Genomic DNA, 24440 nt, shown 5'->3' with positions numbered 1-24440 from the left:
GTTTCGTAAGCCAGAGGGCACTCCCAACAAGTGGTGCTCGTCGGGCCGACGGTAATGTGGCCGCGCGCTATGCTGTCGCCGAGCAGGAAGCGGCGCGCTGTATTAATAACGGGCGGGTTGCATTCCGGCGGCGCGCGGCGCGCTGGCGCATCCATCAAGTAAATGAGCGACCCGCGCCGGCGACGCCACGCCGGGCCGCGTTGTTTACCGTATAAATTGGACAACCCCCGAAAATACCGGCCGCGGTAAATTTATCAATGGCTGGCGGCGCCTGGTGGAGGGGTGAACGCACGTGGCGATGCCGCCGCCGCCGCTTCGGTATGTTGGCCTTGGCAGTGGGCTCCGCGCCTCTTCCTGGAACACGGAAGCCGCGTGGATCCCTCCACCTGCAAGCACGGCAATCGCATTTGGACTAGGCGGTTCAGAGCTCGTCCTCCTGCCTATCTTTTCATCGCAAGAACCCTACGTAACTGTAATTGACACACGATAGAGGTCGCCCAAAATCCTCGATAAATCGCTCCTTGGGTTTTGTCAACAGTTTGAGATTCTTGCCATGTTGGATTAACGAACAGCGAAGTAATACACCTGTATCGCGCTAAGCCTTTCCGACAAAATTCCAAAGGCCTGTGTTTCAGAAAAAGTACTGATAAAAGCGCCATTTGCCCCGACATAGAGAAGGTTTAAGAATGGAAAAACTTGTAGAAGCCTACCTCGGGGAAGATCAGTTTGGATTCCGGATAAATGTACGAACACACGTGGCAACACTGACCTTACGATTTCTCTTAGGAGATAGGTTAAGGAAAGGCCACCGTAAGTTAAGAGATAGCTTTTGATAATGTTCACTAGAATACTCTCTTTGTCATTACGAAGATAAACAAAAAAAAAAAAAAACAACACTCCGTCTACAGGCAACAAGTGGCCCATCGGGACCATCCGACCGCCGTTTCAGCCTCAGAGGAGGATGCAGATAGGAGGGGCATGGGGTCAGCACACCGCTCTCCCGGTCGTTATGATGGTATTCTTGACCGAAGCCACTACTATTCGGTCGAGTAGCTCCTCAATTGGCATCACGAGGCTGAGTGCACCCCGATGAATGGCAACAGCGCATGGCGGCCCGGATGGTCACCCATCCAAGTGCCGACCACGCCCGACAGCGGTGTATGCACTGCGGCAAAGAAGTTGCCCCATTACGAAGATAGAAAGGGGTAAAACAAAAGGAGCGAAAGGCTATCTACAACTTGTAAAGAAACCTGACGGCAGTTACAAGAGTCGAGGAGCATGAAAGGAAGTGAGACAGGGTTGCCGTCTATGGCCGATAATATTCAGTCTGCACATTGGGCAATCAGTAAAGGAAACCAAAGAAAAATATGGAGAAGGAATTAAAGTCCATAGAGAAGAAATAAAAACTTTAAGGTTCACCGATGACATTGTAATTCTATCAGAGACAGCAAAGGACTTGGAAGAGCATTTGAACGGTATGGGCAGTGTCTTGAAAGGAGAATAAAAGATGAACATCAACAAAAGCTAATGGGATGTAGTTGAATTAAATCAGGTGATGCCGAGACGCTTAAAGTAGTGAATGAGTTTTGCTATTTAGGTACAAAACAACCGATGACGGCCGAAATGGACAGCATATAAAATGTAGACTGACAATGGCAAGGAAAGTGTTTCTGAAGAAGAGAAATTTGTTAACATCGAATATAGATTTAAGTGTAAGAAAGTCTTTTCTGAAAGTATCCGTTTGGAGTAAAAGTGTTCGTTTGGAGTACAGACTTGTATAGAAGCGAAACATGGACAATAAACAGTTTAGACAAACAGAGAATAGATGTTTCTGAGTTGTAATTTACAGAAGAGTGCTGAAGATTGACTGGATAAATCACGTAACTAAGATTTGGGGAGAAAAGAAACTTGTGACAAGAAGAAGGGTCGGTTGGTGGGACACATTGTGAGACATCATAGGATCACCAATGTAGTACTGGAGGGAGGTGTGGGGGTATAAACCGTAGAGGTAGACCAACAGATCAACACAGTAAGAAGATTCCGAAGGATATAGGTTGCAATAGCCAGTCGGAGATGAAGAGGCTTGCAGAGAGTAGGGTAGCATGGACTGCTGCATGAAATCAGTCTTCCCTTAGAGAGCAACGCTTACTTTTTCCTTCCCGTCTCTATCGCGTACTGTTCTAACGGACTGAATGTCTATAACACGTAAGGTTAGTCAGCTTTCTTCTTAAAATTTCACTTGAGCTTTGGTCACATGTGATGTCATAGTCAACAGAAACTTGACAAAAACATATTGATAAAGGACCCAGGATTCAAGGACACATCTGCTTAAACTGTGCTTTCAGTAAACGCATTGCTTTCGGATCAGTGGTTGTCCCACTTATGGTTAGGCAAAATTTATAGTTTTGAAAGGGCCGGCTAATTTACTTGCTCTAATTTAACGATTTCCTTTCTTAAAGAATCGACTACATACTAAAATGTGTGGAACCGTTCCAGCCGGCCGCGGTGGCCGAGCGGTTCTAGGCGCTTCAGTCAGGAACCGCGCGACTGCTACGGTTTCAGGTTCGAATCCTACCTCGAGCATGGTTCTGTGTGATGACCTTAGGTTAGTTAGGTTTAAGTAGTTCTAAGTTCTAGGGGCTAAGTTCTAGGGGACTGACGACCTCAGATGTTAAGTCCCATAGTGTTCAGAGCCATTTCAACCATTTTTGGAATCTTCCTGTTTTGTGATTTGAAGATGTGGATGAAGTAGTACGGTACCACACTGCAGACTGTTAACGAAGAATACGGAGGTGGTTTCCAGATACATCAACGGCTCGAAGACTTCTTAAGTAATAGAACCCGGTATGTTGTCCTCGAGGGTGAGTGTTCATCGGAGACAAGTATAAGGAGTGTCCCAGGGAAATGTGGTAGATATGGCGGACAGATTGGGCAGCACTGTGCGCTTATTTCCCGTGGTGGGTACGGGAAAGTGTCGAAGGTGAGTGACTGTAGGAGCATCAAGAGGACTCGGATAAAATTTTTTGCTGGCTCTAAATGCAGAAAAATGTAAGCTAATGCGGATGAGTAGGAAAATAACGAGCATGTGGGCATTGTGGCAGGGCGACCTGACTTTGACTAATGCTCGAGTGTTTGGGATCCGCACCAGATCGGATTAAAGGCAGACATTGCAGCAATTCAGAGGCGGGCTGCCAGGTTTGTTTTCGGTAGGTTCGAACAACACGCAAGTGCTTCGTGAATTCGAATAGGAACCCCTAGAGGGACGGCGGCTTTGTTTTCGAGGAACAGTTTTGAGAAAATTTAGATTACAGCCATTTGAGGTTGACAGCAGAATGATTGTAGTGCCGCCAACGTATATTTCGCGTAAGGAGCATGAAGATAAGATACGAGTAACTAGAGCTAGTACGGAAGAATATAGAAACTCGTTTTTCCCTCGCTCTATCTAGGAATGGAACAGGAAGGGAAACAACTAGTAGTGGAACAGGTATCATCCACCACTATCTGTACGCTGGTCTGCGAATATGGTCGATATGTAGAAGAGCCGGAAAGCGAGTAGGCGTGCATCTTCCCGCATGCTAGGTGTTTGCTTCAGACAGTTGGTCTCGAGCTGCCAGGGCCGTCGCCCCCGCAGGGCAGTGTGCGTACAGCGGAGCTGCACGGCGCGGCGGACGCCTCTGGACGTGCCTTCCTCTGCCTGCGTCACCTCGCGCTGATTCACCGCCGCCGCCGCCGCCGCCGGATATCTCGCCGCCCATAACGTTGTACCCGACGCCCCTGGCGCCCGCTGCCCGCCGGAAGCACACGATTGCCTCCGTAGTCACATATCTGCGCCATTTAGATGTTCTTTCCTGATTTTATAATAGTAGTAGTCATTGCTCTGGACTTCAAGCTTCATTGAGGTGCTGACTGACTCAGTACTTTGACATAACAAGCTCCGCAGTTTCTCTTAGTACTGTATTGATAACAACTGAAAAGACCGTACCTTTATCAACACACATTGCTTTTAATCCCCTTTTCTCCCTGTTCATTTAATCGCTTCATAAGTCGTTACTTATATACTGCCGTGTAGTTGATTTCTACACACTGTAGTTACAGGAGTTACATGTACGCCCGTGGTATTGGTAGCCCAGCCTCGACGGTAAAATCAGTTGGAGGCTATCTTTCAAGTGGTCCAACCACCGTTTTCTGGGTTTACAGTCATTAAGTACCGACCAGTTGATCTACTGAGTCCATTGATGAATTGCTTGTAAGAAGGAGACGTGTCCCCCCTCAAATTTTACTTATCTCACGCAAGTCAGAGAACGTCTTAACAGTCAGCAATGGATGCTGAAGTTACTACATCGAGACTGTTTGCCGTGGATGACACCCAATTCAGAGGCGTTAGAAGTCTGTTACAAATTGCGAAAACTGTTAACAACTGTTGCTGGTGAAATAGTCTACTAAATTGAGAACTTTGAATTACGAGAATATGCACTACTTCTTTCCTCCATCCTTCGAGAATCTTGACAGTTCAATGAGCAGATGACTGCGAAGAAAACTTTTGATTCGATAAACAGGAACAAGCAATTTTTTGAAAATATTAATCATACTTTTGGCTTTAAACTTCTTAAAGAAATTTGTTAGTTCAAAATTAGTATTCTCAGCGTGCGAAAAGATTTATCAGTGCTGAGCTTCATAGAAATTTTACAGATTTTTTTGGAACCCTTCCTCACATTTTTCTACTTGCTGCTCTGCACTTTCCGGTCCTCGTCCTCCTTTCCCACGACCAAGATATAATGTGCTCAGATGTCAGTATGTCAGGGCGAGAGAAGCACACCGAACGGTTGGGAGAAATGCAGTTCATTAGGAATATTCTGTTAGATCTTTACCACAATTTGTTACAACACAGCTTCTCAACTGGCTTCCACCATAGCTTTCTTCTTTCCTATTTTCAGAGACGAAGGTTCTCTACATCAGGAATCTTCCTCGTAGAATTAATAGAATCCGGTTTTCATATCTTTGCGCATTTGGGGGTCGTGTGCAGGTGGCTATATGAACCCGAGGCGCAGTTGATGGTAAAGTCTTCTGTGTAGTTAGGCTGTACGATATTTCTTCGCAACCTTCTCCAGTACTCAACGTTTCGATCCCTCTGTCAGGATCTTGTTGAGAAATCTGTTCGTGGTCCAGTGTGGCCGAACACTGCGAGAAAGAAACTGGGGCGACAAAAGTCATAGGAGAGCGGAGGAGGAGGAGATTAGTGTTTAACGTCCCGTCGACAACGAGGTCATTAGAGATAGAGCGCAAGCTCGGGTGAGAGAAGGATGAAGAAGGAAATCGGCCGTGCCCTTTCAAAGGAACCATCCCTGCATTTGCCTGAAGCGATTTAGGGAAATCACGGAAAACCTAAATCAGGATGGCCGGAGACGGGATTGAACCGTCGTCCTCCCGAATGCGAGTCCAGTGTGCTAACCACCGGAAATTGTTAGGGAATTCAGTATTCCGAGATCCACAGTGTCAACCGTGTACCGAAAATACCACATTTCAGGCATTACCTCTCACCACGGGCAACGTAGCGACCGAGGGCCTCTTCATAACGACCGAGAGCAGCAGCTTTCGCATACTGTTGTCAGTGCCAACAGAGAAGCAACATTGCGTGAAATAATCGCAGAAATCAATGTGGGACGTAAGACATGCTTATCTGTTAGGACAATGCGGCAAAATTTGTCGTTTATGGGCTATAGCAGCAGACAACCGACGCGCCTCTCATGGACTCGTGATCATATCGAATGAACCCTAGACGGCTGGAAAACCGTGGCCTGGTCAGATGAGTCCCAATTCCAGTTGGTAAGAGCTGATGGCAGGGTTCGAGTGTGGTGCAGACCCCACGAAGTCCAAGTCAACAAGGCGCTGTGCAAGCTGCCGTGGCTTCATAATGGTGTGGGCTGTGTTTACATGGATCATTGTCTGGAAATCATTATGATCGGTTACTTGGAGACCATTTGCACTCATTCGTGGACTTCGTGTTGCCAAACAACGATGTCACGACACCAGACAACTGTTCGCGATTGGTTTTAAGAACATTCTGGACAATTCGAGCAAACTGATTTGGCCGCCCGACATGAATCCCATCGAACATTTATGGGGTGTAATCGAGAGGTTAGCTGGGCACAAAATCCTGCACCGGAACAGTTTCGCATTTACGGACGGCTGAAGAGGCAGCATGGCTCAATATTTCTGCATGGGACTTCCAACTCCATGTCACGTCGAGTTGCTACACTACGCCGGACAAATGGTAGTCCGACACGATGTTAGGAGGTGCGCCATGACTTTTGTCACCTCGCTTCCACTTACAAAACGCTGTTTTCCCGCGAAGTGGCACTAATTTTCTGTCCCTCTGGGACAGGAGAACACTCTCCCGAAGGAGGGCCCAACAGAGGGGGCGAAACGATTAGTACTGAAGAAGTTGGAAGGGGAATATAAGGTGGCGTAGCGACTCGGAAGATTTTACCATAACGGGAACGGACACGAAGGCGTGCAGAATTGTTAAAGAGGGCCGTTGTAGGGTCAGCACTTTGCGCGAGATGGGCAGACGGACAGGTAGGCTGGAGGGCGACAGGGGCGCCGGAGGCTGTCGTCGACGTCGGCGTCTGCCGGGGACGGCGCCGAGGGCGCGCCTCCGCCACCGCCGCCGCGGCGTCTATTTCAGACGGGGAATGCACAAAAAACCGGCATGGGGCCCTGCGCTGCTCCACCGCTACCGCTACCGGCACCGGCCCAGAATGTCAGAAATGCCACGGGACGCGCCGCGCCGCACCGCCGGCGAGTACGGCGTACTTCCGGTAACGCGAGCAGCCGGCGCCTCGTTTACCAGTATAGGAAGAGGTCGTATAATGGAGCCCCACTTCGTTGTCCTTCTATCATTACTGCCTAAAGTTTTTTCTGTCTACTTCAGACTTCTGAGCACATAAATGTGATCGCTCTAAGCTTGTGGTTACAGCTTGATAGCAGGTCCTACCAATTTTAAATGTATATTACAGCACTGAGGATGGTCACTAAGTGACCGAAAATCGATTTTGCTGACAATAAAACAACAAAATACGGCCAATGCTGATTTCCCTTCCAATTATATCCACTATTTGGTCGTGGTGCACACAACACGCCATGGAGTCGCCAATCAATTCACGTATTTATCGTTCAATTTTCGACATTTTAAGCACGATACAAAAAAAAAAAAACGTAATTTGTTTCGCGGAACCTTACACAGTCTGCTAAAGAAAAATTGTGCTCGTTATGTGAGACCCATAGGACAAATTCAAAAAATTAAACAAAAAATTATAAGAAATTATTAAATCGAATACAACTTAAGATTGTGCAATGTAGAAATCTCATTGGAGACCTTTCCCATATTTCGAGGCCTTTTATTAGGCTCGTTCTTTTGTCTGATAGCGCCTGTGAAACTCTTATCGCGTATAGTTTATCACAAGACTTTCTTTTCTGTTTCGTCCTGGGCGTTAACTCTTTACCAGACATCTGCAACATAAAATAGAAGTTCTGTATTGGTTATAATTTGTGCCCGTTTATGTTGGGGGCTCATACTGCCAGCGTGAAAGGGGCTCATAATACAAATACCTCCGCCGGCCGTAGTGGCAGAGCGGTTCTAGGCGCTTCAGTCTACGGTCGCAGGTTCGAATCCTGCCTCGGGCATGGATGTGTGTGATGTCCTTAGGTTGGTTAGGTATAAGTAGTTCTAAGTTCTAGGGGACTGATGACCTCAGAAGTTAAGGCCCATAGTGCTCAGAGCCGTTTGAACCATTTGAACTTGGCGAACGGTCTACACGACGCGAGGCCCCAGTCACACGACATTCATTCATTCATTCATTCATTCAGCAGTAGGGTGGGGGGCGGTAATTTGTGTCTACCTTTCGAAAATATCTAAAATAGTCTGGTACTTCATATTCAAAAATTTTGAAAAAATATTGTCTTGTTTTTGATGATTTCTCATATCAGATCCCGTATTTTTTTAAAGTTTTTCAACAAAGCTTAACCCAAAAAAATTAGTTTTAATAGTAAATGTGACTTTCCGCAACAAGTGTCATATTCATATTTTCAGGTTCAGGACCCTTCTTAGTCACCTATATAACTTTAAAAAGTATGTTGAGAATGAAAATCGACATCAGTTTATTAAATATGTATTTTTTTAAACTTTCTTGCTGGTTTTAAAGTACCACTCCACACAGGGTAAAGATTACGGAAAGTGCGTGAGCATCGCTAAGATATGCTAAAAGGTATTTTCAGGTTGTGTACCCCACTTATACATCAGAGTCTGTTTAGAAAGTATGTTATTAATAAAAGTTAAGCACATTTAACGAACTTTGTTTTTTGGGTGGTGGGCATAAAGTAGCGCCCTCGGTATTACACGTTATCGAAAAGGCGTCGGTATTGCTAGGGTTAATTCTACAACAGAAGATTGATATGCGTGGAATACAAGGGAAATATCGAAATTAGTTATTGCATAGGCATAGTTGTAGTAATACTGATACACAACCTTATGACAGTAGATAAGTGGAGTAGCACGCATATTAATCACAGGCTACTTTAGGAAGCAATGTTGTCCAGTTCGACACAAGGATCAGTGGTTGTCATACTGCACATTTCAATGTCTGTAGTAGAAGCCTCAGCCGTTCCTAAGATTTTTCCTGTTATTTTCCACTTCTTTTAACTCTGGGAATGGTTTGTTGCTGCGAAAAATGCTAAGAACACCACTGACTACCTTCGGGTTGAAACCAGTTTTACTTTACTCTGCTGGTAACCTAAAGCCTACACATAAGCAGCACAGTACTCTTTTTTTTCTATGTCACGGCGTTTCACGCACATCACTGTAGAGTCAAAAATACCGAAGACAGGCCGGAATGGAGCTTGCACGAGATTGTCTGATACCAATATGACAACACTTCACTTGCCAATTGTAGTGAAATCAGAACCGTCGTATAGATGTGTTTCATATACATAAAGCACTGTCAGACGATGGAAGTAAAGTTAAATGAATGGAAAAGTTGGTTTCGGGAACCTTTCTGACTGGTGACTGGTAGTGCAGCGATGTCTTAGAGCTCTCAACATACAAGCTTCCCATCAGGAGGAAAATGGACTTATCATTCCGTAAGCCATCTAATTAAATCTTCATTAGACGATTAACCCCCGACGTCATTACAAATTAAGATAAAAGGGGAGTAGAAGTTGCAGAAATGAAAGTACAGTTACAATGCTTGTGATAAACAAAAAAGCAAGTAAACATGAACGAAAAAAAGATCAATTAGGCTACTATTACCCAGAAGCGAGCGACGTTATTTGCATTTAAAGTTGCTGTAATGGGAATCGCCAGCCTTTATTCCGTGGTACAAGCAGGGCAGCAATCAATGTGCTGGACTGTCTACAACCAATCATAATTGCACAGCATTTGAAGTGGATTATGTACAAGTAACACAACACTTCCTGATATAATAAAATTATTCTCTTACCTTACTTTATTTTTAAACTTAAATGATAGTGAGAAAACTGATTGATAAATGTAGCTTCTGTATACCGCAGAATGTTCGTTTCGAGCTGTACGCAGGACAAAGGAAGGTCGGATTGTACCCTTCCCATCTCGCCCTTCATTAGTCATCGCTGCCTTGTCCGGGAATGAGTCATCTTGTTTTGAAATTGGCGATATTTCTATCGGGTCCTGTCCGTGGTTATTAGAAAGTTTTCGTGCCTCTTTGCAACTGCCGCTAACTTAATGCGGTATATCAATGTGTGGCGCCGTGGTAGTCATTACGCAGTGAACTATTTATTGTTGTTATTGTCACTTTGTTCGACGTTCCGTTAAACCCGTAGTAGTAGTCAACCTGGTCCTAACCGTCCACTAGTTGGCGGTTCAGCTTTCATTGTGGGGGGCAGGAGGTATATTTAAAAATATTTTCATTAGGTTTTCATAATATTGTGACAAAAAATATTTGGTAACTAATCATTATTATTATTACTAGTAACAGAGATACAAAAGTGGGCGGTAGGTGAAAAAGGTTGCCTGTCCCTGCGTTAAATGGCGTCGTGATAGCAAGAAAGCCTGCAACCCCTGCCGCAGTCGGTCGGTCAACGTTCCGCAACCCCCAATCCCGAATCTGAGGGTTAATTAAGAAGTGAACAAGCTATCGTGGTACAGGCTGACAAAAAGCTTGGGAACCTCTGTTGTGGGGTTTCCGAGACTGCCAAAGGCTAGTTCTAATCAATGCAGTGATGACAGTTGAAACCATCTCCACTTCAGACTGCTTACACTACTTTTATTCGCCCTCTTCTGGATTACTGCTGTGCAGTGTGTGATCCGCACCACATAGGACTGACTGAGGACACTGAAAAGGGAAAGAGTACCACGGTTATGATACACGAATTGGCGTGGCAATCACAAAATCAAAGGCGATTTTCGTTGCGGTAGGATCCCCTCGTCATATTTCAATCACCACCTTTGCCTTCAAAGTGTGAAAATATTTTGTTGGCGCACGCTATATAGGGAGAAATGATCATAATAAGGGAGATCAGAGCTCGCATGCAAAGATTTAAGTGTCCATTTCTCCCTCGTACTGTTTGAGAGTGGAACGGTAGAGAAATAGGCTGACAGTGAACCCTCTCAGGTACTTAATTGTGAATTGCGGGGTAATCATGTAGATGCAGATGTAGTAAGTTGTTCGTAGACTTCCGTTGCGCCGGCCGGGGTGGCCATGCGGTTCTAGGCGCTACAATCTGGAACCGCGTGACCGCTACGGTCGCAGGCTCGAATCCGGCCTCGGGCATGGATGTGTGTGATGTCCTTAGGTTAGTTACGTTTAAGTAGTTCTAAGTTCTAGGGGACTGATGACCTCAGAAGTTAAGTCTCATAGTGCTCAGAGCCATTTGAACAATTTGAAGTTCCATTGCACTGAGGACGGTACTGTATTTCTCGAAAATGTTTCAAATGGCTCTGAGCACTATGGGACTTAATATCTGAGGTCAGCGGACCCCTAGAACTTAGAACTACTTAAACCTAACTAACCTAAGGACATCACACACATCCATGCCCGAGGCAGGATTCGAACCTGCGATCGTAGCGGTCGCGCGATTCCAGACTGCAGCGACTAGAACCGCTCGTCCACTCCGGCCGTCTGTATTTCTCGATTCTACCCTTTGGGTAACCGGTTGAATGCCTGTGAAGCGAATGCAGCTGCGTGGGAGAAAGTTTCAGACAGTCTGTTTCTCTGGATGCGGTGTTCATTTGTTAACGTGAGTGGATCTGTAACAATCGGGGGAGGGATATTCGTCGTCGGTAGTGCTGTGGTTTTTACTACCGTGTTTGGGTCAATCAATTTCCAAAAGATATTGCTTCTGCAACTGACTTTTTATTTTGATGTTAGCATAGTAGTGCTATATATGTCACGGCCCTGGAATTATATAGCTGTTTAGAAAGGTTTGGACACGCTCGACAGTTTTGTTCTATATTTACAAGGGTGGCCAAGTAACGGGATACGAGCTCCGGAAGAGACGTTAGTTTGTTGTTTTTTGTTTTGCGGCGGGCGCCCCCGCCTGGCGCCAGCGCCTTCGTCAGCGGCGGCTTAAATCAGTGAGTGAAGCAGGTGGCGCGCCGGCGTGTTGCAGACAGTGGCTGCTGGAATTCCTGGACCGCGACGGGCTGGGGCTGCTGCTGCACAGCCTGGAGCTGCAGTGCGGCCAGCGCTCGTTGTCCGTCAGCGACGCGCTCACGCAGGCACAGTGCGTGCAGTGCATCCGCGCCGCCATCAGCTCCGACACCGGCCTGCAGTACATCATCGACCGCCGCGACTACGTGCGACAGCTCGCCGCCGGTAAGTCTCCACTCACCAGTATGTATTACGTTGGGGCATAAGTTCGTAGTCTTCCTCCATACGTTTAATACACACAACAGACACAAATGTCAGAGACTTCAGTCATAGATAATATATTCACCTTCACTATTTACGACAGTCTGCCAACGCTGTGGTAAATTTTCGATTCTGGAACTGCCGAAATCACGTGGTTTTGGGGCAGAGAATTCGTCGAGCCATATTCAGAGCGAATTTTCATCCGGAAAGGAAGTTCCTCGAAGGTTGTTCGATACAGAGTGGAAAAGGAGAAAATCTCAGGGCGCAAGATCAGGCGAATAAGGTGCGTGCGGAATGACTTCCCAACCCAACTTCTGCATAGACTGACTCTGCAAGTGGTCTCAGTTGTTAACAATAAATGTCAGCAGTGATGGTTGCACCTCAGGGAAGCAATTCGTAATACACCACACCGTCGCTGTTCCACCAGATACGTAGCATTATATTTTGTGGATGCGCGCAGGTTTTGGTCGAGGAGTTGCTGCTTTGTTTGGGCCCAACCATTCCTTTCTGTTCCTATGTTAGCAACAATACACCACTTCTCGCCACCAGTGACGATAAGGGATATGAATGGTCGATGTTGTTCATGAGTCAATTGATGACGAGCAAGCGGAGATGCACAAACGGGCACCGGCTGGTTTCTGCAATTTTGGCTTAGAGCATGCGGTGCCCAAACACTCGATTTTTGAACCTTCCTCGTTGCATGCAAATGCCGCACTCTTGCGGAATGCTCACTGTTCATCACTTTTGCCAGTTCTCGAGCATACTGACGGGATTAATGCAGGTTCATCATAATCCGGACATCTTCCTGGACGTAGAATGTCACTAATATCAAAACGATCCTCCTTAAAACGAGAAACCATTTTCATGCCGTGCTCTGTCCTGTGGCATTATCCCCATACACGGCGCAAAGGTTTCTGCCTATTGAACTAATACAGAAGAATATGTCGGAAATATTCAGCTTCGCCGGCCGGGGTGGCCGAGCGGTTCTAGGCGCTACAGTCTGGAACCGCGCGAACGCTACGGTCGCAGGTTCGAATCCTGCCTCGGGCATAGATGTGTGTGATGTCCTTAGGTTAGTTAGGTTTAAGTAGTTCTAAGTTATAGGGGACTGATGACCTCAGAAGTAGCCGGCCGAAGTGGCCGTGCGGTTAAAGGCGCTGCAGTCTGGAACCGCAAGACCGCTACGGTCGCAGGTTCGAATCCTGCCTCGGGCATGGATGTTTGTGATGTCCTTAGGTTAGTTAGGTTTAACTAGTTCTAAGTTCTAGGGGACTAATAACCTCAGCAGTTGAGTCCCATAGTGCTCAGAGCCATTTGAACCAACCTCAGAAGTTAAGTCCCATAGTGCTCAGAGTCATTTGAACCATTTTTATTCCGCTTTCTCTACTTGACACTCCATTTTCTAGCGTCTACAGCTCCACTTACTGTCTCCAAATGACAGTATGTAAACTCATATAGCAATAGTGAACTACAAATGAAAAATGACAATCGACAAATAAACCAATAGTAACCGAAATACCAACATGCAAAACAAAAACGCTTTAGAAGTCAGCGCCACGAAATTAAGGCAGCGTATTTTGGGAGAAACTCTTTCCGTAACCCACGAGAACTCAGGTTCAAAAAGGGAGGGTAGCTTCCAACATTTACGAGTAACGCAATAAGTACGACGTTAAAATTAGAATTAGGGGAGCTCAGGCTTATACAAAAATGTGAAACTCGAATAGAACAGAAACTGGAAGAAGATTTCAGGAGGAAAGGTACACGCTTTGAGGGGCGATAGTGTTAGTGATTGTGAACAAAGCACTTCGTATTGAAGTACGCCCTATTCCGAATGATCTACGTGATACAACGCTTGTAATACAGCTCTCGTACGTTTTTCTTGAATAACTCTAAAATCGAAGCCTCCAGCGAAAACGTGTCGCAATACAAAACTGAATTACATTAAATTTCCTACGAAAAAGCGGTTAAAGGCGCTGCAGTCTGGAACCGCAAGACCGCTACGGTCGCAGGTTCGAATCCTGCCTCGGGCGTGGATGTTTGTGATGTCCTTAGGTTAGTTAGGGTTAACTAGTTCTAAGTTCTAGGGGACTAATGACCTCAGCAGTTGAGTCCCATAGTGCTCAGAGCCATTTTTGAACCTACGAAAAAGCCCCTGTTCACTTTTTCTCTAAGACTAATAGTTTGCGCGAAGTGAGCGCCAGAGTATTAAAAATCTTGCACGACCCACATGCGCTGTAGCTTATGTAGTTTTTGTGGGCCAATTTGAGGTAGTTTCCAGATTTCATAGTCACCTGTATCAAATTGTTAGTCTCAGCTTCCTCAACACTACTGTTTTACACTATAAACAATGACAGTTTTCGAATGATACAGAAACTATTTGTAGATGGTTCAAATGGCTCTGAGCACTATGGGACTTAACATCTGAGGTCATCAGTCCCCTAGAACTTAGGACTACTTGAACCTAACTAACCTAAGGTCATCACACACATCCATGCCCGAGGCAAGATTCGAATCTGCGACCATAGCGTTCGCGCGGTTCCAGACTGTAGCGCCTAGAACCTCTCCGCCACTCCGGCCGGCAAACTATTTGTAGATGTTAAATGTATTCTATCTCGGAAACCAATCGGAATAGGGCACATGTCCAAATGAAATTTTTTGTTGATGGTTAGTGATACTATCACCCCCTTAAGGCATATTCCTTTCCTCCTGACTCACGCTGTATATCTACTACTTTTATCATCTAACGAGCGCACCGTCTGTGGTGACGTCACTCGGCAAAGCCTGAAACTAGCCCACTAGGCCTTCCGGCGTCCATGTCGGTAACATGTGTTGTAGGTAACAAACTTGTTTTAATCAATGAATTCAGTATCAGTGAGTAATTGAATAATCACGACAGTTATTTACATTATTTTTCTAAATCGTTACCAGATTTCATTCTTAAAATTACGTTGGAACACGGTACAGCGACACAGGACAAACATGAAACGGCAGAAACGACGCTGACATAACGATTATTAGCCTGAACCGTTGCTTATTCGATAATAGTACAATTTTATGCTTCTAAAAGCTTATGTTTGCACAGCTCTATGGCAGTTTTTTTTACACTTCTCCCGTTAATTTCAGCGACATTTTTTTCCGCTTTGACTTGCATCCAAATTATTTTTTTTCAACGTGTACTTAATTATATGATTATATAGTTCAGATAATGTCACCTAGTAATCTATTTTAGTTCAGAATCAATAAATATGGCGCGGCTACCGGACAACAAGGACAGTATTTCCTGTCTAATAGAGAAACACGCCAAACTCTCCTCTTCCTCCATAACTCTTGTGTTGACGTGGTAACAGAATCCCTCAAAAAAGGATAATTGCACCTAGAGGACTTGAAGTAAGTGCAATATCTACTGTCTAAAACGCATTCCGGGATTTCCTGGAACGTGTTTCTGTTGATTAAAGGTCGTCCGAGGGTACCAAAAGCACTACACTTCGGGATATTTACGCATGGGATCCCTCGCTATTTTCAGGAGGAAATGGACTCCGATATACGTCGTAGTAAATGACGAGGTTCATTGAGATGGAGCGCTTGCTCGGGAGGGGATCTGAACTAGGCACACTCGAATACGATACATTACATCCCTTTCTCTTTATCAGTCGTAGCGCTTTTATCACAACATCGTAAAAGTTACCTACACTGGTTCCACACGCAGACATGACCTCATCTCGACTACGGAAATCGGTGAGTCACGTTTCAATGACTGTTGCACGTGGCTTTCATCGCGGTGAAGTACACTTGGAACACTGGCCAGAATGTTGGTTTTAAATAGCACGACGACGCGGTCACATACCTGGAAACGTTTTGTTGAAGAGATCGTTCACGTTTGTTAGGTTCATACCAACGAGAAAAAAGGCTGGAACTACCTACTACTACTTGGAAGTAGCCGCTATGATTTCGCAGCTAGTGTTTGGCCTACTCCATCTTGGAACGACAGCTTACTTTTCGTACGCCAAAATTACAGCTATCTTACAAAAGACGCTGTTACTATAACAGAACCACAGAAAATACATGCCTGTAGTTACGTTTTACCAAAATAAAACTTTCTCTTGGTGAGAAAGACACACAGTTCGAATAGAACAGAGTCCTTACAAGCCATTCAGCATGTTTTCCATGCAGTCGGCTTCGCCAATACTTACACAAGTACATTTACAGACAAATACATATATTTAAAAGTGATTCTCATTACACGTATGCGGGGTGATTCCTTGATGATGTTACAGACTTTTGGGGATGATGGAGAAAGGTAAATGTATCAATCTGGGGATAATGGATTCTGGTCTGGAAACGACCGAATCGAAAGTTATAAACGAAAATTGTTCTGATACCTCTGACAGTGGAATGCATGTACCAATATTGTTCTAATGGCTCTAAGCACTATGGGACTTAACGTCTGAGGTCATCAGTCCCCTAGATTTAGAACTACTTAAACCTAACTAACCTAAGGACAGCAGACACATCCATGCCCGAGGCATTATTCGAACCTGTGACCGTGGCAGCAGATCAATATTGTTGTTGCTAAGATATTGGGTAGGCAACTTTCAGAGGTGGTACTATGGACTAAAACAAGGGAAAAAAGTCCAGTAAATATGAGCTCTAAAATGCGTACCTTAAGAGGTATAAGCACTTTAAAATATCGGAACAAAGAGCTTGCAGTAGAAGAGATGCGTATTCCACAGTATCGGAAGGTGGAAAAGTGTTCATAAGTCTTACGGTATGCATTTCACAGTGCATGTTTAGTGGACTTTTTGTTCCTTGTTTTGGTCCACACTACCACCACTGAAAGCTGCCTACGCTACAATCTTAGCAGCAACAGTAAGGTACATGTATTCGACTGTCAGAGGTATCGGAACGATTTTTGACTCGGTCGTTTCGGGATCAGGGTGCTTTGCCTGAGATTGACACATTTACCCTTTCCCATCACCACTAAAAGTTAGTATCATCGTCACGGGATCATCTTGGATACGTACAAGCATACCATTCTTGCTTTACAACTGCACAATATGTATCTACATATTACAGAGCATGTAAACAACAGATAGTAGACTTTTCTTTGAACTAGAGGCATTTACTAGCTATTTATATTAATGGTACTCTAATTACTTCGTAGGAATTCAACTGAAAGTATGCTTTCGTTTTAATCCAAATCTCTAATACCTGCTTAAATTCATATACAGGCAGAGTTTTTCCTGTTTGTGGCAGTTTATTGCACAGCTACTGTCTCAGATATTTGTGACTCTTGGGTACGAGTGACAGCATTGAAAATCGTTCGTCTAACATAGCTAGTACATAGAGTTTGGCTTAGCCCTGAAATTAAGCATGGAGAAATCAGTCCTCGGTGCAAAGAATTCTCATTCGTGCAGACTATGAAGATCCACTGGCCATTGGATGCGTCAGCACTGTAATGAACCCACATGCTGAACAACATCGTGTAACTCGAACAGTCCACGGGTATACTGCCGGTTCATAGTGTCCAACGGGCACAATATTTCAGCGATCAGACATGTTGTCATCGTCAGGATTTAGGACGGCCGCCCGCCCTCAGGAGCTCAGTTCGTCAGCGCACCTGATGATGGCGACATGTCTGATCGCCGAAATATTGTGCTCGTTGTACACTATGAACCGGCAGCATACCCGTGGATAGTTCGAGCAACAAATACGCCGGGAGAAACTGAAGAACCACATCATATACCTTTACGCGATTTAAATCGGCCGCCCGTCCTCAGCAACTCCGTTCCACCTGACCATGGCGACATGTCTCGTGGCCGAAATATTGTGCCCGTTGGACACTATGAACCGGCAGTATACCCGTGGACTGTTCGAGCAACAAATACGCCGGGAGAAACTGAAGAATCACAACATCGTGTTAATTCACTCCTGCCGTACTATTACTCACGCGCTTAAAAGTGTGCGTCAAAATGATTCGCGTACGTGCGTACCGCGAAGCTCAGGAAGTCGAGGGGCTGATGGTGGAGTGGTGGGGGAGGGTTCCCGCGGTTGCCGGCGCGGCGGCCGGGCACCGCTGCGGCCTCCAGTCCGTGTTGGGCCGCGGCGCGTGCAGCAGCGCACCCTCGCACCGGATCATGGACCGCCGGCCGGCGATGCTCTGCCGTCTGGCGCTCAGCGCGGCGCAGCTCAGGAGGATGGCCAGGGATGGCTGTAGCCCTCAAGGTAAAAAAACTCCCCGCAGTTTGCCGCGCCCGTCAGGCCGGTAGAAAATCGTGTGTGCGACCGAACAACGGGAATGGATCCCGTTCGAAGTGAGCGCTACTGATCCAGGGAACCCTTGTGAATGTGAACAATGTTCCGCGTATTTTGTGGCTAGGTTTTGACTTTTCGCTGAGGCCCCCGTTAATGCGGTAATGAATGTTAGATTAAATAAATGTCGTGTGACTAGGGCCTCCCGTCGGGTAGACCGTTCCGGGGTACAAGTCTTTCGATTGGACCCCACTTCGGCGACTTGCGCGTCGATCCGGATGAAATGATGATGATTAGGACAACACAACACCCAGTCCCTGAGCGGAGAAAATCTCCGACCCAGCCGGGAATCGAACCCGGGCCTTTTTTTTTAACGTATATAAACTTTTATTTGCAATTTTTAACAATTACAGTTTTTTACATGAAACGGTGTCCTTGATTATTGAACGGTGATGTACATTTTTTCTCGTTTCTCTTCTGATTGTTCTTTTCGTAGTCTTTTGGTTGTGTTACAACACTTTTATTCTCTGAGTGCCCTTCAGAATAATTTTTCCTGTCATTTGTTTATGTCTTTTTTTATGTAATTACAAACTTGCGTTACTTCGATTTTTTTGTATTTTGAATTAAAAAAAATTTAATTCTGTATGGTATTAGAAATGCACCTATTTTGGCATGTTCGCTATTATGTTTGCCAAAGCTGAGAGGGGAATATAAACCAGAACATCTATGTGAATAAATTAATGAATAAAGGAGGTTATTAATGTACTGCGTAAGGGTGGACACAACACTATTCACAGAATTTTGGGGCAAAGAATGTCTAATGTTAAAAGGATTATAAGCCACAAAGAGGCATGCTATGTTGAGGCACATGATGAGGTCAAATATACATATAATCACAGGAACAAACACAGAAAAACAAAAAAGATAAAAGAACAAAAACAGCCTACCTTGAATGGAGAGAGCAAGAGAGACAGAGAATGTGAGTGAGAGAGCACATTAATTACATGAGGTACACTGACATTTCATTGTTATCTTAGCAATGACATTCTGTCACGCTGACCACTCAGGTACCGGGGCCGCACATGAATGTTAGATGTAATGCTAGTGGCATATAGGTACGATGACAGAGATTGTGTAAGGTATTGACTCATGTCACACATTTAGCAGACGATTATATCAGCTACCCAAAGATTGGGCTGTTTAGATACGTCTAAATTAACGCTCTGAAATTCTCGAGCAAGTGAGATATATGTTACTTTGTGTCCTCCCATGACGTATAAGGGACTGATTTCACTCCACTCACTGACCGCAGTACAAAATGACTGGTTACATACTTGTATGCAAGTTTTTAGTGGTCAACACGTACCACTACACCCACAAAATGAGTCAAATTTCGTAGAGACTTCCCAGAAAATTAGTTCTTGGCATTTTTTACCATGTATTAGCATCTGCCTCATAGATGAGTATACTTCAGTGGTTCCCCCCCCCCTTCCTCCTCAAGGTAATATGTGATCATGCACGCTGCTCTTCTTCGTACATGCTACTGAGTGAAGTGGCACTGTAGCTGTCAAATTGGACTCACATTCGGGGGATGACTGTTCAAATCCACACCCAGTGATCCAGATTTTAGTTGTCTGTGATTTTCTTTACATCATTCCAGGCAAGTGCAGGGATGGTTCCTTTGAAATGGCATTGCAAATTTCCTTCCTCACCCTCGAAGTGACCAGAGCTTGTACTCTGCCCCTTCATGACTTCAATATTGGCTGGACGTTAAACCCTCATAGTTCATCCTTTCCCTCACTGTATATTTTCAGTGTTCCTCTTGACCACATATGACACTGATCTGTCAACTTCATCAGTATTTCAGTATAATCCATGTAAACAATATCTTTTGCGGACAGATCAAGGGTTTCCCAGTATTTTGCCAATAGCTCATAGGCTGCTATTGGCTTTGCTTTCAACTGAACCTCACTTCATATATCGGTATCCTGCAAATTTTATCTCCCAGATGTTTGTACGATTCCCATATGGGCTCATTGCAGTAGTCTATGCTGCTACATCTTTAATATGTAGACTGATGAGACACACAAAACATTTTTTACAAAACTGGGAAAACTTAAAATATCACAGTCTTATTGTGTAATGAATGGCAAGGGACCACCTACAAATAGGCTAAGGCAGATTGTGATTGCTATGTTGTTAATAGTTATTTGTTGTCAACGTCAGTGTCAAGTATGGTGGCTTGAACAATCTAGACAGTTAGAATGGAAAAAATACATAGTCATTTCATCAAACAAGACAAACGCCAAATGGTGGTTTACTGGGAGAATGGGAAAGCATTCTAGATCGTGATATGCTACTAAAAGTGAGTGCCAGACCAGAGCTCTAGTGTAGACTCTTGATTTTTGCACAGAATTCTTTTATCATCTGGCCAAATCACAATCTACCAATAGTATGCCCTACTCAGGAAAGTGACCCCTGTGGAAATATTTGCTGAGGCCGCACAGTTTTCAGGGCACTGGACTGGATTACAAGTGGAGTAGGGTACAAATATTCTTATACCTGTACTTATTTAGCTTGCACAGTTTTTAGGGCACTGGACTTCAACTGATGTGAAGTAGAGCATACGTAATCTTACATCCATTCTTATTTAGGTTTTTCCAAAATTCCTTCAGGTAACTGATGGTCCAGTTACTAATATGTAACTGCACCAATTACCTTCCAGTCTTGTCATTAAAGACCTAGAACAAGCTTTGATACAGTATTAGCACAAATGTCATTCCTTGGAAGTGTCAACAAAAAGCGTCTAAAATATATGTGCTTGATATTCCTTCAGATATTTTTATCTATATGACTTCAAAATTACAGTATTCTATTTGAAACAATCATTGTATAAGAAGGTAGAAAAACTGCACAGACCACAGGAAGATGATTGGTACAATTTCATTACTGAAGGAAGAATAAACCTCTAAGGTATGTTAAAGATTTTGTGCACATCACAAAGAGCAACTTTCAATATTTTGAGATGATGTCCTCAAATAATCCCAATAGTATCATTGCCAAGAGAGTCTTGAGAGAACAATGATAGAAATGGGAAAAACACATATGAAAATGTACACTGCTGCCTTCCTTGTGCACTAATTAAGAGTGCCAAGAGGCACATTTTGCAGAACACAAGGCACATGTGGTTAATATTTTGCACTATGATACAGCTGTGGGGGCTCTTTCTAGAGTCCTATATTTATTTGTTTACATATTCTTATTTCTCTTTCTCCTCCCTTGTTATAAATTAATCAGTTCTTTCCTGGGGAGGGGTACAAATAATGTTACTTTTGTATGAACGCATTAACATTTTATTAATGTTAGTTTTGTTAGTGGATTTCAGTGTTCATTTAAGAGACATGCAATTTGACCATTTTCATAATAACAAAAAGAATCAATTAAAAGATAAGCCAGCTATACCTTTTTAGTTACTGGAGGTTCTGATACGCCTTACAACATACACAGTGCTAAGTGTTCGTGCCTACTTATGAGTCAGGTGCCCACTGACAGGCAGTACAGATGTGGAACCTTCTGACAGCAGTCAAGAGTAACTTCATTTTACCTAAATAAAGTAAATAAAATAGTCATCAACCTGAAGATTGTTTTGAACACCACTGTGCTTTGCTAGGCATGATCCTGTTGGAGGTGGTTTGTGCTGCTTTCCTCTGATCTTTGAACTGTCTTACCCAGGCACTTACAAGGGAATCTAAAGTTTAACATGGGTTCCAAACTAAAATGCTACTTGGCGTATTAGGCATCAACAAACCTGAGACCTTTGGATTTTAGTGTGGCACTTTGCCACTGATTTCCTACGAACTCAATAGTCGCACACTACTAACTAGTATTTTTTTGTGTCATATAATGAAGAGGGTAATAGCCAACACATTTTTAGCATTTAGGGAACCAGTTAAATGTCTAAAATTTGCATTCACTGCTACCTACGCATACGGCAAAGGGGACAAATATTGACATTCAATTGAATAACTACAGTGTAGAAAAGAGATTTAGTTTCAGTTAACTCACCACACGACAATAATTTCTCTTGAGTTAATAACGTACCTGTCATACTTATACTCCCAAGTAGTTTCTCACAATGCTTGCATATTTCATCATTTTTCACTTAACCTTTTGTATTATTTGGTCTTACAATGAATTCAACATCATTTCTCTTAATTTTACAGCACTGGAGTCTCAGAATATCACAGTGAAGATGCAAGTTTATGAACTTCTCTGTGCTGTATGCATGTATTCTTCAAAAGGACATGCAATGGCTCTTGATGCTCTACAGCATTTAAAGGTAAATATTCTTGTTCTTCCATGCAAGCACTGACTAAATGCAAGGTCAGAGAGCAGTTCCATCACTAGTTGCATAATTGCAGTTTGCAGCTAGTGTCCACAAAGTACATAAAACATAATTTTTTTGTAAGTGTTCTTTAATTATGTACCTTTTGGGATTAAAGCAAGAAGTTACTAGAACATAACATTCTTATAATGCTTAATACATGCACCATTTTACGACTCATGCAAAATAATTTTTCCTTTGAATAGGTTACACGTGGACAACGCTACAGATTCGATATAATAATGAATGAACTTCGTAACACAGAAAATGTCGCATATCAGACCAGACTTCTGTCATTCATCAACTGCCTCACTCTGTGCTGCAATAACTTGCAGAAACGTGTACGTGTCAGAAATGAATTCCTTGGTAAGTAATTATCCATTCATACCTTATTGTGGCATTTGCTGTATTTTTGCAAAATATGGAAGAAAATTGACTAGCTCTACCTTATTTGTGATTTCGTAATAGAAAATGTTACATATAAAATACATGTTTTATATTCATAGGTCTTGGTCTTGGACCCATACTGAGTTCACTACGTGCAATTGATGATAAAGAGTTGCAGATCCAAGTTTCAGCTTTCACTAACCACCAACATAAAGATGAGTTGGAATTAGAATCAACAGAACAGCTTACTCATCACCAATTGTTTGAAACTATTTTCAAAAAGGTAAATGTTATATATATATATAATGGCAATATAAGACACTGTGTTGTAAAACAAATAGAATAATTATTAATAATCTTTATGTATCTTCCAACAGATAGCAGACAGACCACAGGCTGTCTGGTTCTACTCCATGCTACAAAACCTTGCACAGCTAGATCCGACAAACCCAAATGCGTAAGTTATCAGAGCTTATACTTTACAACTGAAATTCTCTACATATCAGTTGAGATATGATAATCTAGATTATGCATGCAGATACTGAAAGCTTGCTCTAACCCATCGAAATGTGCACACAGTATATCATAAACTACCAACAGTATGACACTAAAGTAATTTATATTATTTCAGGGACAATGTGTGGGAAGCTCTTGAGGCACTTTCGTCTGAAGCTATAACACCTGGATTTTCTTTCTATAAAAAACCAGTACACAGCAACAGTGTTATGTCTCAACAAAATTATAAAAGACGTGTTCGGAGGTGCTGGAGCATTAATGTGCCAAGATCAGAAGATATCCGTGAGACATGCACAGTGGCTACTCAGACTGAGTTAGACAATGTTAGAGAAGCAGCACAACTCAGTGATCAGGCCACACAGCAGCAACTGTCATCAACAGAACCAGCAGGATCAGTATCAGCACCTCCGCCTCCTCCACCCCCTCCCCCTCCTCCACCACCACCACCACCACCACCACCACCACCAATGCCATCTCTTGCTCTCAATCCAGTGATTCCATCAGTCTCAGGTCTTCCACTGCCATCACCATTTGCAGAATCTAATTCTGAACAAGAAGTTCCTCCACCTCCTCCAATTCCCAATAACAAAAACTTCGAAACACCAGTGTCACGTCGGGTTACATCTGGCTACCTCACTTGTCCAACAAGACATTCACTCCCAGCAGATTTAACAGATTCTGCAAATTTTTGGACACCAGTAAAAGACAAGTGTAACACGCTACCTTTGCCCAGGCGGAAGATGAGAACCCTAAACTGGACAAAACTCCCAAGCTCTGTCATAGGTAAGCAAGATAATGATTTTATTCATTTCATGGTAGAATATAATTTTTTACAGTTATAATAAATACATGGCAGAATATAATTTGTTAGAATTTAAATAAATACAGAAAGCACAGACAATATTTTGATTTTTTCTGTAAATTCTGTGGTAAAAAAAAAAATTGCATTGACAGCAAGATGTACGATGATTTTATTTACCTTTTGTGAATAAAAACAAACTTTTTGATCATTTACTGCCAAC

The 24440-nt window shown here is 43.6% G+C and overlaps 1 protein-coding gene across 1 annotated transcript in view; it reads left to right on the top strand.

Moving 5' to 3' along the window:
* LOC126254673 (inverted formin-2-like) overlaps positions 1 to 24440 on the top strand; it is a 467725-nt gene that overhangs the window by 216585 nt on the left and 226700 nt on the right. Inside the window, exons 2-7 of the mRNA XM_049955332.1 lie at positions 11641 to 11846; positions 22355 to 22470; positions 22722 to 22881; positions 23022 to 23185; positions 23280 to 23359; positions 23534 to 24201. Of these exons, the coding sequence (XP_049811289.1) occupies positions 11641 to 11846; positions 22355 to 22470; positions 22722 to 22881; positions 23022 to 23185; positions 23280 to 23359; positions 23534 to 24201 (1394 nt within the window). The remainder of the gene's footprint in view (positions 1 to 11640; positions 11847 to 22354; positions 22471 to 22721; positions 22882 to 23021; positions 23186 to 23279; positions 23360 to 23533; positions 24202 to 24440) is intronic.

The sequence above is a fragment of the Schistocerca nitens genome, chromosome 1, assembly GCF_023898315.1.
Source record: "Schistocerca nitens isolate TAMUIC-IGC-003100 chromosome 1, iqSchNite1.1, whole genome shotgun sequence".
NCBI lineage: Eukaryota > Metazoa > Arthropoda > Insecta > Orthoptera > Acrididae > Schistocerca > Schistocerca nitens.
Note: the sequence above shows the minus strand (reverse complement) of the source record. Positions and strands in the feature narration are given on the sequence as shown.